An 18,217-nucleotide genomic window follows, 5' to 3' on the forward strand; every position below is an offset into this window, starting at 1 on the left:
AAGCATTTTAAAGAAAAGCATTTTAAATTTAGCTCCGAGTCCCAGTTAAAATGTCTCAAAATGAGCTTTCATGAAAGTACCATTATTTGAAAAGCCATTTCCTGTATTTCTGCCACTTGACGTAGAGCAGGCTGGTCTCTTAATTCGTGAAAACGGGAGCTGGCTTCATGGAAACCCCTCACATCATTGAACGATTTACTACCCAATAAACAACTTACTCCTTTTGTCTTTATCCCTGGTATGTGCTACATGGATGGCAAACCCTACCATTTCCACTAAGCATGGAAACCAGTGTTTTAAGGACTGGAGCTAATTTTTTTTTTTCTTCTTCCATTAGCTGCTGTCATGGAGCAGGAATTTTCTGGGAGAAAATTGTTTTCCTGTAAAATCAAACTCCCTCGGTCAATTTCTTATGCTGCCCATAATGTCTGCGTTACTTTAGCTACTGGAACTGCTAACATCACTTGTTGTCTAATACATCTCCCATTGCAGGACTGTGTTCAACTCATGACTACTAAGCTTTTTAGTAATTTTGACTGAAAATGATTATGCTGGGCTTATTCCTCATGGTTGGATTTAAAATTTTTTTTTTCATGTTTCAAGAAAAGCAAGATACCTTTCAGAGATTAAAACTGGAAAATATACCCACATGTGTTGCTTCCTTCATTTTAACAGTAGTTCTCATAAGTGTTGTGCATATCTACTGCCTCTGTGCTTTGGCCTTAAATGTGGTGACCAAATGCGTGTGGGTCACATGTTAAAGTGGAGTGGAACTGTGTGCTGAAGCACTTGCCAAACTGGAACAACATGTTCTTGTGGATTACATGTAATTACTGGCAAATAACTAAAGCAGATAATGAGCCTTTATCTGTTGTTCAGGTGTCAAGGAATATCCTTTGCACCTGGCTCTTGAAGCCACTAACACGGTTTGCTGTGAAGGTGTTGTTTTCCTTCTGTTTCTTTGAAAAGCTGGGGCTCTCTCCGCTTAATGCAGCCCCTTTTTTCATGCCTTTGTTGTCTCCGTATTGTATATGCAAGTACCTTGTTTGTGTATTTTTCCGCAACAAACAAACCCTAACACAGCTGGAGAGTCCCCTGCAACTGTGTAACAGTACACTGTAAGAAAGATTGCGTTCTCTCAGCGCGCTTTATGCAGAGATAGCCAGGGGGTGCAGCTTGAAAACCAGTTTGTAGAGGCTGTGGCTGCGTGCTTGCTTTATGGTGCTAGTCATTTTAAGATCCATTACACATCAGCTTTGAAAACTTAATACTAACTTCCCATTTTTTCAAGGTATCTCTACAGGCCCTAAAAGATACTCCCTGTGTTCTACGACAACTTCCCATTGCTCGAGAGAGAGTTTGGTACAGAGCTGCTGATTTGATCTGAGAGAACTCTGTAATGAGGTACTTAATGAGAACCACTGGCGTGAAGTTACACATCATACAAACTATAGACATGCAGGTTGTGTTAAACTGGGATTTTTCAGGGCAGCTGAATCACAGAATCACAGAATAGTAGGGGTTGGAAGGGACCTCTGTGGGTCATCTAGTCCAACCCTCAAGGGACTGTTAAGTATTGTTTCACTTGGGTTCTCCAGCTGTCTGCTTTATCTGTTGGTTTGTCTCACACTTAACTTGTAAGCTCCCTTAAGACCAGGAACACCCCCTGTTTGGTTCAGTAAGTAAATCAAGTAAGTGCTGCTCTGTAATGGTAGATCAACTGGTGTTACAGCAATCCAGGTAGCAGGATCTGCCATCATCAAAGAAATATGAATGTGATGCAGGACTTATGTGAGATACAGCCCTTTCATTCTTCACTTTCATGCTTTCTGCATATTCTCATGCTTTGCTGCCTCCAATTTCAAATGTCACTCCTTCCTACACAGATAGTTTGGCAGTAATCAAAATCACCAGGAATTAAAATTGGTTTGTTTCCTGTAGTCAGCTGTGACTCTGGACATGATGATACCTCTTCAATATCTCTACATCATCTTTTGATTTTCCTGCCAGAAAGTGCTATCTCAAGAAACAGATACACGCTGAGAGCCCAGCTTGCCTGTTGCCTTTCGTGAGTCTGGTGCTGTATTTGTACAATTGATACTTTTCAGCAGGTGACTGATGTCATTCAAATAACCTTCAGGTACCTGGCTGTTATGAAATGGCACTTACTTCCACTTTATCAGTACCTGGATTGGGTTTTTTCATTCACATAACTGATAATAGCAAGATTTCATACAGAAAATTTTCCTTATACAAGGAAAAGAGTATTTAAAAAAACCAGATGGGCACTATTTTAGTGACACTTCACAGACTGGGATTCTTTTGTGTTTAAATTGTGGGCAGAATTAGAGAATAATTAGGGAATTATTATGACATAAAATTTTACAATTCTTATCTGTCTAAAGAAATGAGTAAGAAATCCAAAACAATCTCAAGCTAAGTTACTACAGTAACGCTGCTCTTCTGTGTGAGTGTATTGCCAAGGATGGTGCCGTACATTTTTTCACTGAATGCTGCACAGCTGTGTTGCATCTGGCCCTCAGAAACCTGTCCAAAGACGTGTTACCTTGGTGAATACCAACAAGGTGGTTCCCCTAGCAACAATAAACAGAAGAAAGCTCAGCCCATTCAAGTGATTTACCTTCGTAAGTGTGTGGCAGCAAAAATGGATTTTGAACACTAAGAGAACTCATTAGCTGCAAGAAGAAAAGCAGCAAGCAACTGTACATTTCTCTAATCCAGCGTTGCTATTTATTAGAATCATATACAGCATAATTACAGGGAATTTGCATAGGATATTCTTAAGTATCATCTCACTTTTTCCTTCTGCAGCTTTTAATTTTCTGTACTACTGGGAAAAAAATGCTGTATGTGGGAAGAGAGAAGGAGCAAGAACTCTGAGAAAGGGAAATTATTATTTGGAGAAGTTCACCTTCCAAACTTACTAATAATATCCTGCATACTTACTCAGGCCTAGCATTTGAGTGACACAGGCCACTTGGTGGTTCAGTTGTTCATCCACTAAGGGTAAATTCAGAGATTTAAACATCATAATTATGCCAAGTGTGCACAGCAATAATTCTTGGTGTAGCCATGAGAGGCTGTAATGGCACTTCCAGTCATATTACTGCTGCGTCTGTGTGGAAAGCTCTACAGAACAAGACTAAGGTTTACTCTTGGGAGCATCACACTTCAGCTCTGCAGAAGTAATAAAGGCTTAAGTTTATGGCATTTGGGTAACCTGAGTCGTGTTGTGGAAGAGCTACACACTAGGTAGGCTAACTACCTGTGGTACACATCACTTGCTGGAATCTGTGTGGATCCTTCTCTTGGCAATCGTGTCTAGAATACACAGCGTGTAGGCTCTGCTATGTGTGTTGTTTGTTGTTGGCTTTTAAGTCCTCTGAGTCACCTTTGCTTTGGAGTTTACAGCTGGGAATGAATCCAATATAATTCTAACTCACTATAGTTCAGGGATGCTATTTACATTTCAGTGCTATCTCCACATTCCATCTACCCCCTTCTGTTTCCAGGCGTCTGCCTGAGGTCTGCAGTTTGTGCTTATGATTTGTAAGGGCTGGACTATGGTTATGTACCTTGCGCTTTAGTCTTGGCTAGGACTGTTACATCGTTGAACTGCTGCTCCTGCTCTTTCCTGATGCAAGTATAATTACTCTTTAATGCTGTGCTGCTACCTGCATAGTTTTGCTGCACTTCTGTTGTCCTTATCTGACTAATTCTGTTGCTGATGGCTTCTAGTTTAAATCATTGAACATATGTGTTGAGCTCCAATATTCCTTTCACTACTTCCATTGATTTCAGAGGCAGCGGAATCCACTCTCACATTAACATGGCCAGTATTCTATTTCCTTCATTGCTGAAGGTTTTTCTGATGGAGGTTCTCTCTGCTTTTCAGAGAGAACCTCCAGTCCCCTTTACTGACTTTTTTGCTTTGAATCCACGCTGTAAGACTCCTCAGTTGCTTTGCCCTTGCTGTCCTCTGTACCCAGGTAATGCAGTGCTATATTCAGGATTATTCTTCTACCAATGCAAATGAGAACAAGTATGCAAGTATGCACAGACACGTTAAAGCCATGAGCTGTTGTTTTGGATGTCTGTCTACATGAAAGCCCAACTGCAGTAAGACCTTGGCTATGAGACCCCTTGGACACAACTTACTGTATCTGTAGCTGCACACGTCTGGCTTTTCCTCTTGGGCAGCAAATGGGACGGGAGGCACTCAGGATAGGAAGGGCTTTGGGATGAAATGATGATTTAGAGATGAGAACTCTGAACCTGAAGCATTTTGCTTGCTGCAGGACAGAGCAGAGTCTGGGCTTTGGCTCAGCAGGCTGAGAACTGGCAGCTTTGTTTCCTTCAGGAGCCCTGACCTACGCTGCTGCAGCCTGAGCCCTGATTTGGGACTAGAGATGAGATCTGAGACTCCCTCAGGGAGCTATCAGAAATGACAGTACACCATGGTCTCTGCACGCCTTATCCTTCCCTTTACCTTATTCTCTTGCTCTCAGAAATACAGCAACCCTACTCTTAGGCAGAGATGCAGATAAGGAGAGTAGCAGGCAGGATGGGGGAAGTTTCCATGTGAACAAAATATGACATGATTTGGAAGAGGAGGCAAGCACTGATGGACAGAAGTCTTAATGCGAGTTCTCCCTGTTGACGAAGCAGAAGGCTGATGAACTCCTGAGGTAAGAATGGGACATACAAAGGACTGGTTGAACCACAGAGGTTTTTAAATGTTTTTTTTCTGTAAGATAGGGGCAACCCTTGAACAAGGTGTATTTGCATTTATTTAAAAGCTAAGAAGGGAAAACTGAAGCAGCACCCCTGTGACTGGTAGGGCAAGACAATGACACAGTGCGCATTAACTCAGATTATTACAATTCGGAGTGCTATATCCGTATTTGCATAGCCGGAATTTAAAACTGCCTCAAGATTTTCACAGAAGTGGTATGCATTTCAGCAGTGTCCTTGTTGTCTTCAGCAACTGGTTGTCCCCTTCCATAAAACCTGTTTAATATTGTTACATTAACTTCAAATTCACCAGTGTTTATGATGTGTGTAGGTTAATGCAATCATGCATTCTGTTTGTAATCACAAGTCCATCTCCGGGCAAAGAAAAAAGCATCCAGAGATGAACTGCTATTTTAAAAGCGTGACGTCCTCCTGACTTTTAAAGGGATTTACTGTAGTGAATAATGTTTGTGTATATCCATTTAAATTAGGAGATTTTAAGATTATAAATCATGGTAAGACAGTGCATCTCAGCTTTGTAATTACAGATTATATATATTCCATTATAATGATATGCTTTATTATTAAAATACTTCCATTTATAATTTGTTGGTTACATGTTTCACTACAAGTCAGTACTGCATATTGATTTAAACATTAACATATTCACACAAAAGCACTACTTAACATGCAGCAACTGAACACTTCCGTAGAATACGCTTAGGAAAAGCTCATCAGTTAAATACTGTAGACTATTTACTGTCTAAGAAATACTCCATTCCCATTCAATTCTTGAGGCTATAGCAATTTATAACATTTCACTTAATAATAGCTTTTCACCTTCTGGCATATAGCTATGGCCATACAAACGACAGATTATTTCATTGTCAAATACAGCGTAAAGAAAGGCTAGGAATGGTTTCATCTCCCACTGAGCCTGCGTTAGTGGAACCAACGTATAATGCGCCAGTCATCACTGCACGTGTAATCAGAAATATGACAACAATTAAGAGTTGTTCTTTTCTACTGGAGATTTGCAAGCAACAACAAAAAATAATGGCTGCACTTAAATATGGATTGTTTCAGTTTGGCTTCAGGACAAGCAACGTTCATGTAAATCGTCATTTAGGATTGACAGCTGTCCCTGTTACTGCAAACAGTAACATTAATAGTCTGACTGCTAACAAAGGCAAACTTCTGAAGCGCAGGTGCCAATAAAAAACATGACTAAAAATAAACTTACTCCTTTAACCTGTATAACATTACAAAAACTGAAGAGTTTTGTGGTCTGAAATTTATTCCTGCTGAAATGGGCAAGTTAGAATTAAGATAAGGATTTTTTTCATTTGTATCTTTTCTTTTTTTGTAATTTTAAATCCTTAGCTGCCTTTTCAAATTCTGTATTAAGGTATTTCTGTGATTCATGGATGACTCTATTGACAAGCTGCGAATTCCAGTTGTACTTACAAAGCCACTGCAATGAAAATTGCTGCCCCATGGAAGACCATTGTCTGGAAATCCACCACGGGATACGAAGTCTGGAAGCACACCACTCGTAGCTCCAAGACGCGATAGTTACCCATCACAGACTGTCCCCTGGCTGGAAACAGGTATGCTGAACAGGCTGGCAGTGTCTGGGAAAACGATTCTGGCTGGCCTGCAAGGACCTAGTGAAAAGGGAGTGAAAAACCATCAGCATCAGAACAAAGCAAGCAGGTATGGGGAAATACAAACACAAAAGTTTGAAATAAAGAAGACTAAGATATAAAGGAGCTTTTGTAACAGAGCTTATGAAGGTCTGGATTGTATGAGCCAAAATCATTTAGTGATAATCAAGGAAATTTCTATGGTTCAAAAACCAACATATGAATCTGGGAGAAATCTGGGAATACCCACAGCTTCTAGATCTGTATCAAAGAATTCTCGAGAAAACTGAGGGAAAATGTGCAGAATAGTGCACGCAGATGATATTTTTGCTTGAATCTAGGTGCTTCTTGCACAACTTGGTGAAGAAGAGGAACATTTTAGAAGCTTATGCACAACTGATAGGGATGTTTTAAAGCTTGTTATAACTTCTGTAAACTGAGGGCATGTAGGATGAAATATTTGGATCCCCCTTGGACAAGCCTGTTGATTGTCCAGCAGGGTCAGCTTGACCAGATGTGTATCCATATTACTATTTGCTATCTATATTACAATTTGTTATTATAGTGTTTATATAATCCTGTGTACTACAGGATTTTAAAATTGCAGACAACCAGGGAAAATCATGGCTTGTGACGAAGACTTTGTATACGCCAGTGTACAAAAGTACAACAAAACAACAATAGTATGAAGTGGAGCACTGCTTGGCAAAACTTCTGGAGACTCTCATATCACCTTAGTTTCTTTCTAATGTTGTCATAGGCTAAATTTGGAGAAAATCCTTAGTATCTACATTTCCTACTGACCATCTGAATCAAGGTTTGTCTTCAGTTACTGTCAGTTTTGATAAAGGATTATCTTGACATAATTTACTAGAATGTGGATGCTAGAAAAAATGTGTCTGTAGCATTACAGAGCACAGAGTTCACTAATCAAGAGAAAGGTAAAAAAAATTACTGTACTTTGGTCAGAATGATGACAATTCACTGTTAGAAGCTACTGCCTTGTTAAAACAAAATTGGTACAGCAACGGATAAAGGTGGTGCTGGAAGAGTTTTGTGGAGAAATGCTGATGCTCCTCAGTCTTTAAAGTTTACATCTCAAGTTATTATGAAAAGATACATGGATATAAAGCCCTCCTCATTTTTTTAAAGAAGATTACTTACAGACTACTTGTTAGTTAAATATAGACAAGAACTGATCTAGCGCTTTCATATTTGAAGTGGTGTTGGATGCTGTGGAGTGAGTCAGACCTCACTGAAGCTGATGATTACAGCAGTTGCTCTTTATTTGTAAAAGATTACATTAGAACAATAGGAATTGTTAGATTAGATTAAATTCGAACAATAGGAATTTACCCACAGCATCCTCCTGGAGAAACTAGCTGCCCATGGTTTGGATGGGTGTACTCTTTGCTGGATAAAGAACTGGCTGAATGGCCGAGCGCAGAGAGTGGTGGTGAATGGAGTTAAATCCAGTTGGCAGCTGGTCACGAGTGGTGTTCCCCAGGGCTCAGTTTTGGGCGGCCAGTCTTGTTTAACATCTTCATCGATGATCTGGATGAGGGGATTGAGTGCTCCCTCAGTAAATTTGCAGATGACACCAAGTTGGGTGGGAGTGTTGATCTGCTTGAGGGTAGGAAGGCTCTGCTGAGGGATCTGGACAGGCTGGATCAATGGGCCGAGGCCAACTGTATGAGTTTCAACAAGGCCAAGTGCCGGGTCCTGCACTTGGATCACCACAACCCCATGCAGCGCTACAGGCTTGGGGAAGAGTGGCTGGAAAGCTGCCCGTCGGAAAAGGACCTGGGGGGTGTTGGTTGACAGCTGGCTGAACATGAGCCAGCAGTGTGCCCAGGTGGCCAAGAAGGCCAGCGGCATCCTGGCTTGGATCAGGAGTAGTGTGGCCAGCAGGAGTAGGGAGGTGATCGTCCCCTGTACTCGGCACTGGTGAGGCCGCACCTTGAGTAGTGTTCAGTTTTGGGCCCCTCACTACAAGAAGGACATTGATGTGCTGGAGCGTGTCCAGAGAAGGGCAACGAGGCTGGTGAAGGGTCTAGAGAACAAGTGTTATGAGGAGCGGCTGATGGAACTGGGATTGTTCAGTCTGGAGAAGAGGAGGCGGAGGGAGGACCTTCTTGCTCTCTACAGCTACCTGAAAGAAGGTTGTAGTGAGGCAGGTGTTGGTCTCTTCTCCCAAGTAACTAGCAATGGGACGAGAGGCAATGGCCTCAAGCTGCGTCAGGGGAGGTTTAGACTGGATATTAGGAAAAATTTCTTCACAGAAAGAGTGGTCAGACATTGGAACAGGCTGCCCAGGAAGGTGGTGGAGTCACCATCCCTGGAGGTGTTCAAGAAGCATGTAGATGTGGCACTTCGGGACATGGTTTAGCAGACATGGTGGCGTTGGGTTGATGGTTGGATTTGATGATATTCGAGATCTATTCCAACCTATGATTCTATGAATTGTCACCCAAAATACAGCCCCCAAGGAAGGCTGATCAGAGCCAAACATCATGTTTCTCACTACCAAAACATAGGTCTGCTTATTTCATGGATCAGCATGCTTATCAGACAGAAACAAGAACTCTGTGGAAGAAGCAGAAGGTAGTCACAATGAGCCCACAAAACCCTTACAGGGAGATTGCTACAGAAAGCTAAGCAGCAAGGAACAGCCTCCCGTTTGTTTTTCTGAGATTTTTTGTAAAAAAAGAGAAGCGTATCAGAGCAATACCTACCTGAATTTCTTCTGATCAGGCACCCAGAAATCACCTGAAAAAGTCATGCCTGAGCACAATTAAAGACCAGCAGGTACAAATGGAGAAGCCTAAAGATGGGGGAACTCCTCTACACTCACTCCCAAAGTAAGGGGAAAAGTGCTTTATAAAATAATTCCCTTCACCAGGACCCATTCCTCAGAGCACAGATGGAGCTGAACTCGCAATTCATTGCTCTGGAGTACCCAGAGACAAGCGAGGCGTCTAGTAAGCCCCAGAAAAAGTTATTTAAGACGAATTACGCATCTATAAGCACTAATTTTATTTCTTGTTCCTCTTGCTTTAAAACCTCGCTAAACATTACTCCTCTCTGACGGTGTTTAACCGACCTGTTCTGACAGACCCCGTCCCCCCCACACCCGCCCTGAGGTAACTGCACGCGCCGCCGCCTGCAGGGCTTAGCGCCGCCCCGGCCTCTAGCGAAAGGCGGGCGGCCGGCGGCTCGCGCCGCCTCAGCAGCGCGGTTCGGGCGGGCTGCCCCGGCGCCTCAGCTGCGCCGCGTCTGGCCCTGGCCCTGGCCCTGGCCCTGGCCCGGCGGGGGGAGGCCCCGCTCCCGTCCGGTCTCCGGCGGAGGGGGGGCTGCGAGATGGCGGTCGCCGTTTGCCTTGCAGTCCACCGGCGCTCACAGTGGGGCGGGGGCTGACACCTGTGAGGAGTCGGCGCTGGCACGGCTCCTCGCCACTGCCGGGAGCTTGCCTTTTCTCCGAGAGGCAGAGCCGACTGCTCTCAGCCCCGCGGATCGCGGAGGGGAGGCGACCTCTGCCCCGCTGCGCTGAGTGGGGGTCCTGGGCTGAGGTGGGGGTCGTTGCCTGCCGGGGGCCCGCTTGTGCAGCAGCACACGAGTGCCGCCGCTGGGGCTGGCTCTGCAGGTGGCGGCCTGTTTTTCCAGAGTCTGTAGGTAAGCAAGACTCAAACGGGAAAGAATGTTTATGGTTAAATGATTAAAAATAACAGAAGATACTACGAAGCACGAAGTAGTAGGCGTGACACAGGATTCAGGCACATCGGGACAGAGGCAGGAGTAACTGAAGAAATGTCTCTGTAAGTTCCTTAAGTAGACCTGGCTCTAGTATATAGTAATTTTTAAGTGACCTACTAGTAACCAGTGAACCATAATATTAATTACAAATACTATAATATTTGATAAATTTATTTAAGCAAATTATGCATACAGGTATGCAATTATTAATAAAAGGAAAAGGTACCATTATCCCTAGACAGTACTGCAGACAAACCGAGACGACTAACTTAAAGCATCTTTCTAGTTATTTCTCTGAAGCAGTGCATTCAGCTCTGAAAAAATACAATGTTTTTTTTTTTAATTTTCATATTTAAAAGCTAGGTTTTTTCCACTTTGTTCTCCCCTTCAAAACCTGCACCCTGGATTTCCAGTTTCATTGCACTGTGAAAATCAAGGATTGGTGTTTTGAGGTATTTTGAAATTATTATGCGGGAAACTATTCTTGTACAGAAATTTCTGTTAGTATGAAGATGTGTAATAATGCTGGTTCAGTGTCAGCAAATCAGATGTAGTTAGTTTTCTCTGGCAAAAACAGTGAATTGGTTATATCTTAACCTGCTGTGGAGTCCTGTGGAATGTGTTCTGAAATTAAGTGGAATCCCTTTTTTAGACCCCCAAATTGAAGTCTAGCTCAGTTCTTGATGTGTAATTTCAAGCTGTAATGCATTTATTTTTCTAACATTATATCCTCTAATCCTGTAGTGTTTATCCAAGTTGGGGTAAATTACTGACATTGTAGCACAGAAAGTAAAAATAGAAAAGTTCACCCAAGTTTCACTCCAAAAACAAAAATACAACTTGAACCAAGTAGAGCTATTTTTCTCCTGGGCTGAGATTTTCATATGGTAGACTGGCTAAAAGGCAAGATGGATGTAGATTTCTAAAAGCCCTTTCAGATGCTTCCAGAATTGAAGATCAGTTTAAGTGCAAATGGATTGGTTTGGACAGATGGACTTGTTGGCTATCCTGTGCTAAGACTTGCTGCTCCGTGGTGTTCCATGCTTAAGAACCTGCAGGAACATCACGTACAGCAACACATTTGTGAGTGTTGGAGAGTGCGGGCTGCTGCGTGTTTCCTTCCTCAGAATTATGTGCTGCCCTGTTCATGTAAGTGCAGAGTGATGGATTTATCCAGTACCATCCAAAATCCTTGATTAGATGAAATATTATATCTGTATTATCGCCTTTCTGACTATAGGGAAGAGAGATTTCATGAGCAGCGCTGTGGCTGTTTGGATGCTTTAAGAGCTGCCAGGACCAGTTTTGCAGTGGTTTTGCCAAGTGCTTTCAGAATAAAAAGTTCATTGGACAAAGACAATGATTCTTGCTGTGCTAATGCCTGGAGAGACTCACTAACGAGGGGCTCCTGAGTGCAGGCTCTGTCTTGTGAGGCAGAGAAACATTTTGTGTCGCAAAAACAGAAGTTTCTGCAATGGAGAAAGTGGAGAAGAGGGGAATAAATTATGGTGTTGGTTTGCTTTTGTTCTGCTTAAAAAATTGCTCCATGACTACTTTTTTTGCTTAGTCCTAGTTTTAAGCTGTCATCTGAACACACTTAGTGTGATACGTTGTGTGTCCGTAGCTTCTTTTTCATTACAAACTTTCCTTCCCTGGAGGTGAATTCTAGTGATCTATCCCAAGCAAATACAAGAGAGGAGAAAGTGAGATGTGAGGAGACCCTATGGATCTGCAAGAGAAAAGGAGAAGGGGGAAAAAAGCCTGGTACAAACCCTCAGCGTAACTGGCAACTTTTTACCAATTTGCTCTACAGCTGAACTTGAGTAATGTAGAGACAGAGAACAGAAAGGCAACTTTGGCTTGATTGTTTCAGGGAGATTGGGAATGCTCTGCACCTGCAGGAACAATCAGCACTTCATTCAGTAGGAATTTTTCTTTTGCTCTTTACTGTTTAGTTGCTTATCATAAGATTGAACTGAGCTGTACTGCTGCAGAATACGCAAGCTGCAATGTATCTGGCAATCATCCAGGACACAAGTTAAGAGTGGGTATTTTTAGTAAAGATGCCTGCATTACAGACTAAGATATAGAACCATGTTGCTCGTAGTGGTAATAGGAGGAGTCAATTATGTGGATTCATTTGCTGTGATGGATTATCACTGTGCACTTTGATAAAGCCTTGTAGCTCCTAAAGTGGGGAGGGGAGATGGGAAGAAGGTAAGGGAGGTAAGGCAGCAAGAGAATCTGAAGGACAGAAGAATGCACAATGAAGATGATGGTCGCTCAAGGAGTCACAGTGTGCAGCTGAGGAAAGCACCTGTTCCGCTGTTTGTGAAAAGTGGGGGGACTGCTCTGAAGGTAGAAATGGAGAAGGAGCAACCGTCTAATGCATGAAATCAGTCTCTTGCTAGTTCCCTCCTAGCTTGTCCTTCCCTTCGTGCATCTTTCATGTCTGCACAGGCCTTGTTTTGGGAGTTGGACAAGTGACATAAATAGTGGGGAAGGGGTGGTGTGTGGTTTGTCTGGTGTGATGTGACTGGTTTGTGTAGTACTTTAGCAAAAGTGTGTAGTACTGCTGAGAATTTGCCTGTGGTAACGGCACATCAGGAGTGGGGAGGAAGAATGAGATTATTCATTCTTTGCTGCCACTTTGTAAGGAAAAAGTCAAGTCAGTAGCCTCTTGCTGGCTGGTCCTCTTTTTCTCCACCCTTCATCCAGTTGTTCCTTCCTCAGGCACTGATTGTACCCCGCTGTGTGGAGAGGGAGTACTGGTATTGTATGTGGAAAAAGGAGACATTTACAGAACTACACATTTGAAAACACCGGACTGAGTAATTTTACAACATTTCTTACAAAACAGATGAAAATTCAGGAAAATGAACACATCTCCTGACATAGCATGATATGAACTAATAAAAGGAGTAGCTTTTAGTAGTAGAGCATATATGAAAGACAAATATCTCAGAATAAGGGAAGAGTTAGAGCTAGCACATGTCCTTTTGCGTCTTTCACTGTTCCTCTGCCCTTGTAGCCACTACTTTCTTGGTCAGAATATCAAGAGAAAGCATAAGCCTGTGGAAAACTGATCTTTGTTTGCCTGCTTATCTTGATGGCGTTATTGTTGATGACGATTAAAGTAGCTGGAGACAATTTTCTTTTCATTCTTCTTGTGCCAATAGTAGCAGGTTGACTGTGGAGAGAGGTGTGTTCGGTACACTGGTAAACGTGTTCAGCCCGCCTGAGATAATGGCATACCTACTGCTACCACTCTATTCAGGCAGCTCTTTGTCTGACATTCTGCATGGGCACCTATTTCTTGGCTTTGCATGGACCTTTCTCACCTTACACGCAGTTTCCATGATTCTCAAGAAAATTCCATCTCCTTCAGTCTCCTGGTCACGCCACTACTGCAACAGAAACAATAAGGGATAATTTACCCCTCCAATTCAGAGAGCAATGCTCCCACTAATCCCCAGAGATTTCTGTGGTAAGCAACCTGAAACACTTGAAAGGGATGTAATTTCCAGGGGGTCAGTGTTCATGGCTGAAAGCCTGAACGATATATTAAGCTTGGCATTTTGGTGAAAAAAAGATCTGTTTGTATTTAATCTGCGTTGAATTATTATTCCCACATTGTGTGCAATGACTGAAAATGATGTATTCAATAGCAAGGTCGACTCTGTAAAGCAGATTGCACCTCTGTTAATAAATATATACATCCTGCCTGGTATTTAGCTGGGTTTTATTCACAGAAGACAGGAACTAATTGTCCATCTTCCTTTATGTCTAAATGTGAGAGCCAGCCACTTGACTTTTGGGTGCCTGAGATTCAACCTAGAGGGGCTTCAGACCAAGGTAGAAGAAAGGTGAATTCCAGGTGGGGGAAGGTACTTCAGTGGAGCAATCATGTTGAGGCTCTCAATCCCAGTTTTGCAGGGGCACCATGCAGACAAAGAGAGTTTCAGATATGTCTCTTTTCTAAGTGATGCTCCCCTCCCAGCTTCACATGCTGGCATGCTGGTCCTACTTTCTTATTGTCGTGAATGTCAGTTTAAATGTCCAGCTTCCCTGTGGATATTCACATTTGCATAATTCACGAGTCCTGTGTCTACCACCCCTAGAATTAGGAACGTAGCATTTAGGTGCAGTGTCCAAATAGATAATGTCATTTTCTGAATGTTCTTCTAATCATTAGTGTCTGCTGCATGGCATTGCAGGTAATAATAAGGATTCTGTAGAACAGGATACAGAGGAACTAGGAAATTCTCTCAGAATCACAGAATCACAGAATCACAGAATAGTAGGGGTTGGAAGGGACCTCTGTGGGTCATCTAGTCCAACCCCCCTGCCGAAGCAGGGTCACCTACAGTAGGCTGCACAGGATCTTGTCCAGGCGGGTCTTGAATATCTCCAGAGAAGGAGACTCCACAACCTCCCTGGGCAGCCTGTTCCAGTGCTCCGTCACCCTCAGAGGGAAGAAGTTCCTCCTCATGTTCAGACGGAACTTCCTGTGCCTCAGTTTGTGCCCATTGCCCCTTGTCCTGTCACTGGGCACCACTGAAAAGAGCTTGGCCCCATCCTCCTGACACCCACCCTTCAGATATTTCTAGGCATTTATAAGGTCCCCTCGCAGCCTTCTCTTCTTCAGGCTGAACAAGCCCAGTTCCCTCAACCTCTCCTCGTAGTGGAGATGCTCCAGTCCCCTCACCATTCTTGTAGCCTTCCGCTGGACTCTCTCCAGTAGCTCTTCATCCTTCTTGAACTGGGGAGCCCAGAACTGGACACAGTACTCTAGATGAGGCCTCACCAGGGCAGTGTAGAGGGGAAGGAGAACCTCCCTCGTCCTGCTGGCCACACTCTTCTTGATGCACCCCAGGATCCCATTGGCTTTCTTGGCAGCCAGGGCACACTGCTGGCTCATGGTTAACCTGTCGTCCACCAGGACACCCAGGTCCCTCTCCGCAGAGCTGCTCTCCAGCAGGTCCACTCAAAGCCTGTACAGATGCATGGGGTTGTTCCTCCCCAGGTGCAGGACCCTGCACTTGCCCTTGTTGAACCTCATCAGGTTCCTCTCTGCCCAGCTCTCCAGCCTATCCAGGTCACGCTGAATGGCAGCACAGCCTTCTGGTGTATCTACCACACCTCCCAGTTTGGTGTCATCAGCAAACTTGCTGAGGGTACATTCTAACTCTTCATCCAGGTCGTTGATGAAGAAGTTAAACAAGACTGGGCCCAGTACTGACCCCTGAGGGACACCACTTGTCACCAGCCTCCAACTAGACTCAGCGCCGCTGATGACAACCCTCTGAGTTCTGCCATTCAGCCAGTTCTCTATCCACTTCACCGACCACTCATCCAGCCCACACTTCCTCAGCTTCCCCAGGAGGATATCATGGGAGACTGTGTCGAAAGCCTTGCTGAAGTCTAGGTAGACAACATCCACGGCTCTCCCTTCGTCTACCCAGCCAGTCATGTCATCGTAGAAAGCTATCAGATTGGTCAGGCATGATTTCCCCTTGGTGAATCCATGCTGACTACTCCTGATAACCTTCTTTTCCTCCTGAGAGGAGGAATTGATGTCAATTTTTCCTTTCATCCTGGCAAGGTTTCTTATGTTGGCCGATAGTTTCTAATTGCTATCAGCAGTATCAAAAGACATAAGGTTGTGTAAAAGAAGTTCCAGCCTTTGCCCAGAAATCCATAGATTTCATTCCTGCTGTGCAGTGCCATATTCAAAGTTAATTGGATGACCCAATTATAAACATGAAATACTGAATGAATTTAGAGACTGTATCAGTGTAATTATAAGTTGCTTGAAGAGCACATCTACAGTCTTAGGTACAAAAAAATGAAGGCCAGAACACAGTGTTGGAAGCACATTAGCAGTTAATGACTGAAAAGAGAGGTGACCAGTGGAATAGGAATGTATACAACTGCCATATGATAAAAGCCAGATGTTTTAATTTTTGTCAAATTGTACTTTGCAACAGACTGGTATGAAGGCAGCTTAAGGGACTCTTCATTATTCCGCTGCACTGCAAAAAAGCGTTGTCCTGCTTCTTTCCATATGCCGTTTAGTGTTTGAATTAGATAATTGAGCAAGAGTTCAGGAAACTCTCCAAGTTCCCTTCACAAACTAAATCAGACTGTAAGTTTTGAATTTCTGTTTCATTCATCATGTGCTTTTGAGACCTCCTCAGGTTCTTGTTAATAATTCAGCCTTTACCTATTCTAGGTTTATTGCTCAGAGAGACAGTGCCTTTGGCTGAGTCCAGCATATGGCCAACAGGGGCTATGTCAGGTAAGGAATGCAACCTTTAATTTTTCACCTTATGCTCTTTTGTTGTTTATCATTTTTGGAATAAAACTGTAATGCATGCAGTCAGGTTCCTGTACGTCAACAACTGTTGGCTTGGTTAGCCTGTTACTTTGAAACAGATGGAGAAATGCCAAAGATCTCAAGTGTCTTGGAGGCTTTCAAGCTTTTACTTTTTATGTTTGTTCTTGCAGCAGCTGAGAACACAGCAAGTCCTGAAGCAAACTGGGTTAGGTAAGAAGGAATATTTAAACATCATCTTCTATGGCACCCTGGAGAAAAAACAAATGTATTGTGTTTTTCTAACTCCCTTCGCACAAAATAGATAAGTTCTTGTCTCGTTCTGCTAACACGTCTTAATTATATTATAGATGGGCAGCTGGTAGCTGTGTTGCTCTGCTTGCAGCTCTATTTCTTCACCTTTTTATGTTTTGCTTTCTCAAATAATGAAATAAAAGCCATCAAGCTAGGCAAAATAGCTGACTCTGGATTTCGTCATAACACCAGGAACGTTGTGAAAGAAAGTTAGTTGCTGAGAACATGTAATTAAAAACAACAGTTACTGACTGTTGTTACTTCCCAACATTGCCTTCATGCATTTGTAGTGACACAGCTGTATTGCACTCAGGTTGCACTAGAAGTGTTAATTCCATTCACAAGCATTCCCTAAGGGTATAATTGCCCTTGTCATTGTGGGCTTGTTCAGCGACATCTCTTTGTACTGCTGTTCAGAAACTACTTGATAGACAGAGACTTCTGAACTGAGTGGTGCATGGTATGATGAAATACAGATTTCTGTGACTGGTAAAATTCTTAGTTACATTTATTAGGGAACTGATCAGCCTCATCTCTGAAAGAGAACGCAGAGCTTAGTTTCTACAAGCCCTACCTGTTAGCTTCCTTCAAAGCAGTGATTGTTATAAATTGTACCTTAAAAGCTGCTAGTCTTGAGTTAGGAGTTTATAGTGTTGATGGCCAGTGCCTACAGTATTGGAAGAGGAACTAGAATAAGCTTCTACAACCTGGATACTACAAGAAAGGATGGTTTGTGATGAGTGCAGCCTGTACTGCTTGCATTATAACTCCTGTCTGAAGAACTAACTCATGGTATACTGTTTCCTGCTTGGGTTCTTTGCCAAAAAAGTAAAATGGTAACACTCTCTCTCATCAGGATTCATGGCTCCATCAGTGTCAACCTATTGTGAAATGAAACCCAGGGATTTCATTATAAAAAATTTTAAAAAGAAATATCAGTTCACTGAGAGTATTAATGCTGTAGGTAACACAGTTTCCAATGAAGGATTTACATATCGAAGTGCTAGCTCTTAAAAAAAGTTCTTGCATGGGGTTCTTATGTATGTGTATAGTAACAAAGGTAGCTCTTTCTCAGTCATTGTGATAATAAAGCTAATGACAAGACAGTTGGCACTGTCGCGCTAAGGTGATCTTCGCTCTTGCAAGACAAAATATAGTTAGATTAGCACATTTTTGCAGAGATACGCAGTTTTCCATGTGTATAAGAGGTTTGACTCCTATTAGCCAGCAGATGCCTATGTCCTTCACAAAGCTGTCTTTGCAAGATAGATGTATCTACAGAATGCACAGTCGTCTGTACTATATACCACGTTTTCCTCTCCAAAATGCTTTGTGACTTGCAAATACGTAAATGCTTTGGAGACTAGGTGGAGGATCTTGGACTGTTGCAATGGTAAGGCTGCCCTAAGGCCCAAGTGTATCACATTGCTGC

The 18,217-nt window shown here is 42.9% G+C and overlaps 1 protein-coding gene across 4 annotated transcripts in view; it reads left to right on the forward strand.

Annotated features, from left to right (window-relative positions):
* Window positions 1-9,762: 9,762 nt before the first annotated feature.
* The window catches only part of MYO3B (myosin IIIB), a 206,948-nt gene continuing 198,493 nt past the window's right edge, over window positions 9,763-18,217 (forward strand). For all 4 annotated transcript variants that reach the window (XM_075430067.1, XM_075430068.1, XM_075430069.1 and 1 more), the window contains exons 1-3: window positions 9,763-10,073; window positions 16,390-16,455; window positions 16,665-16,704. In XM_075430067.1, coding sequence (XP_075286182.1) covers window positions 16,449-16,455; window positions 16,665-16,704 — 47 coding nt within the window. In that variant the 5' untranslated portion in view covers window positions 9,763-10,073; window positions 16,390-16,448. The remainder of the gene's footprint in view (window positions 10,074-16,389; window positions 16,456-16,664; window positions 16,705-18,217) is intronic.

This window comes from Opisthocomus hoazin, chromosome 9 (genome assembly GCF_030867145.1).
Source record: "Opisthocomus hoazin isolate bOpiHoa1 chromosome 9, bOpiHoa1.hap1, whole genome shotgun sequence".
Taxonomy (NCBI): Eukaryota; Metazoa; Chordata; class Aves; order Opisthocomiformes; family Opisthocomidae; genus Opisthocomus; species Opisthocomus hoazin.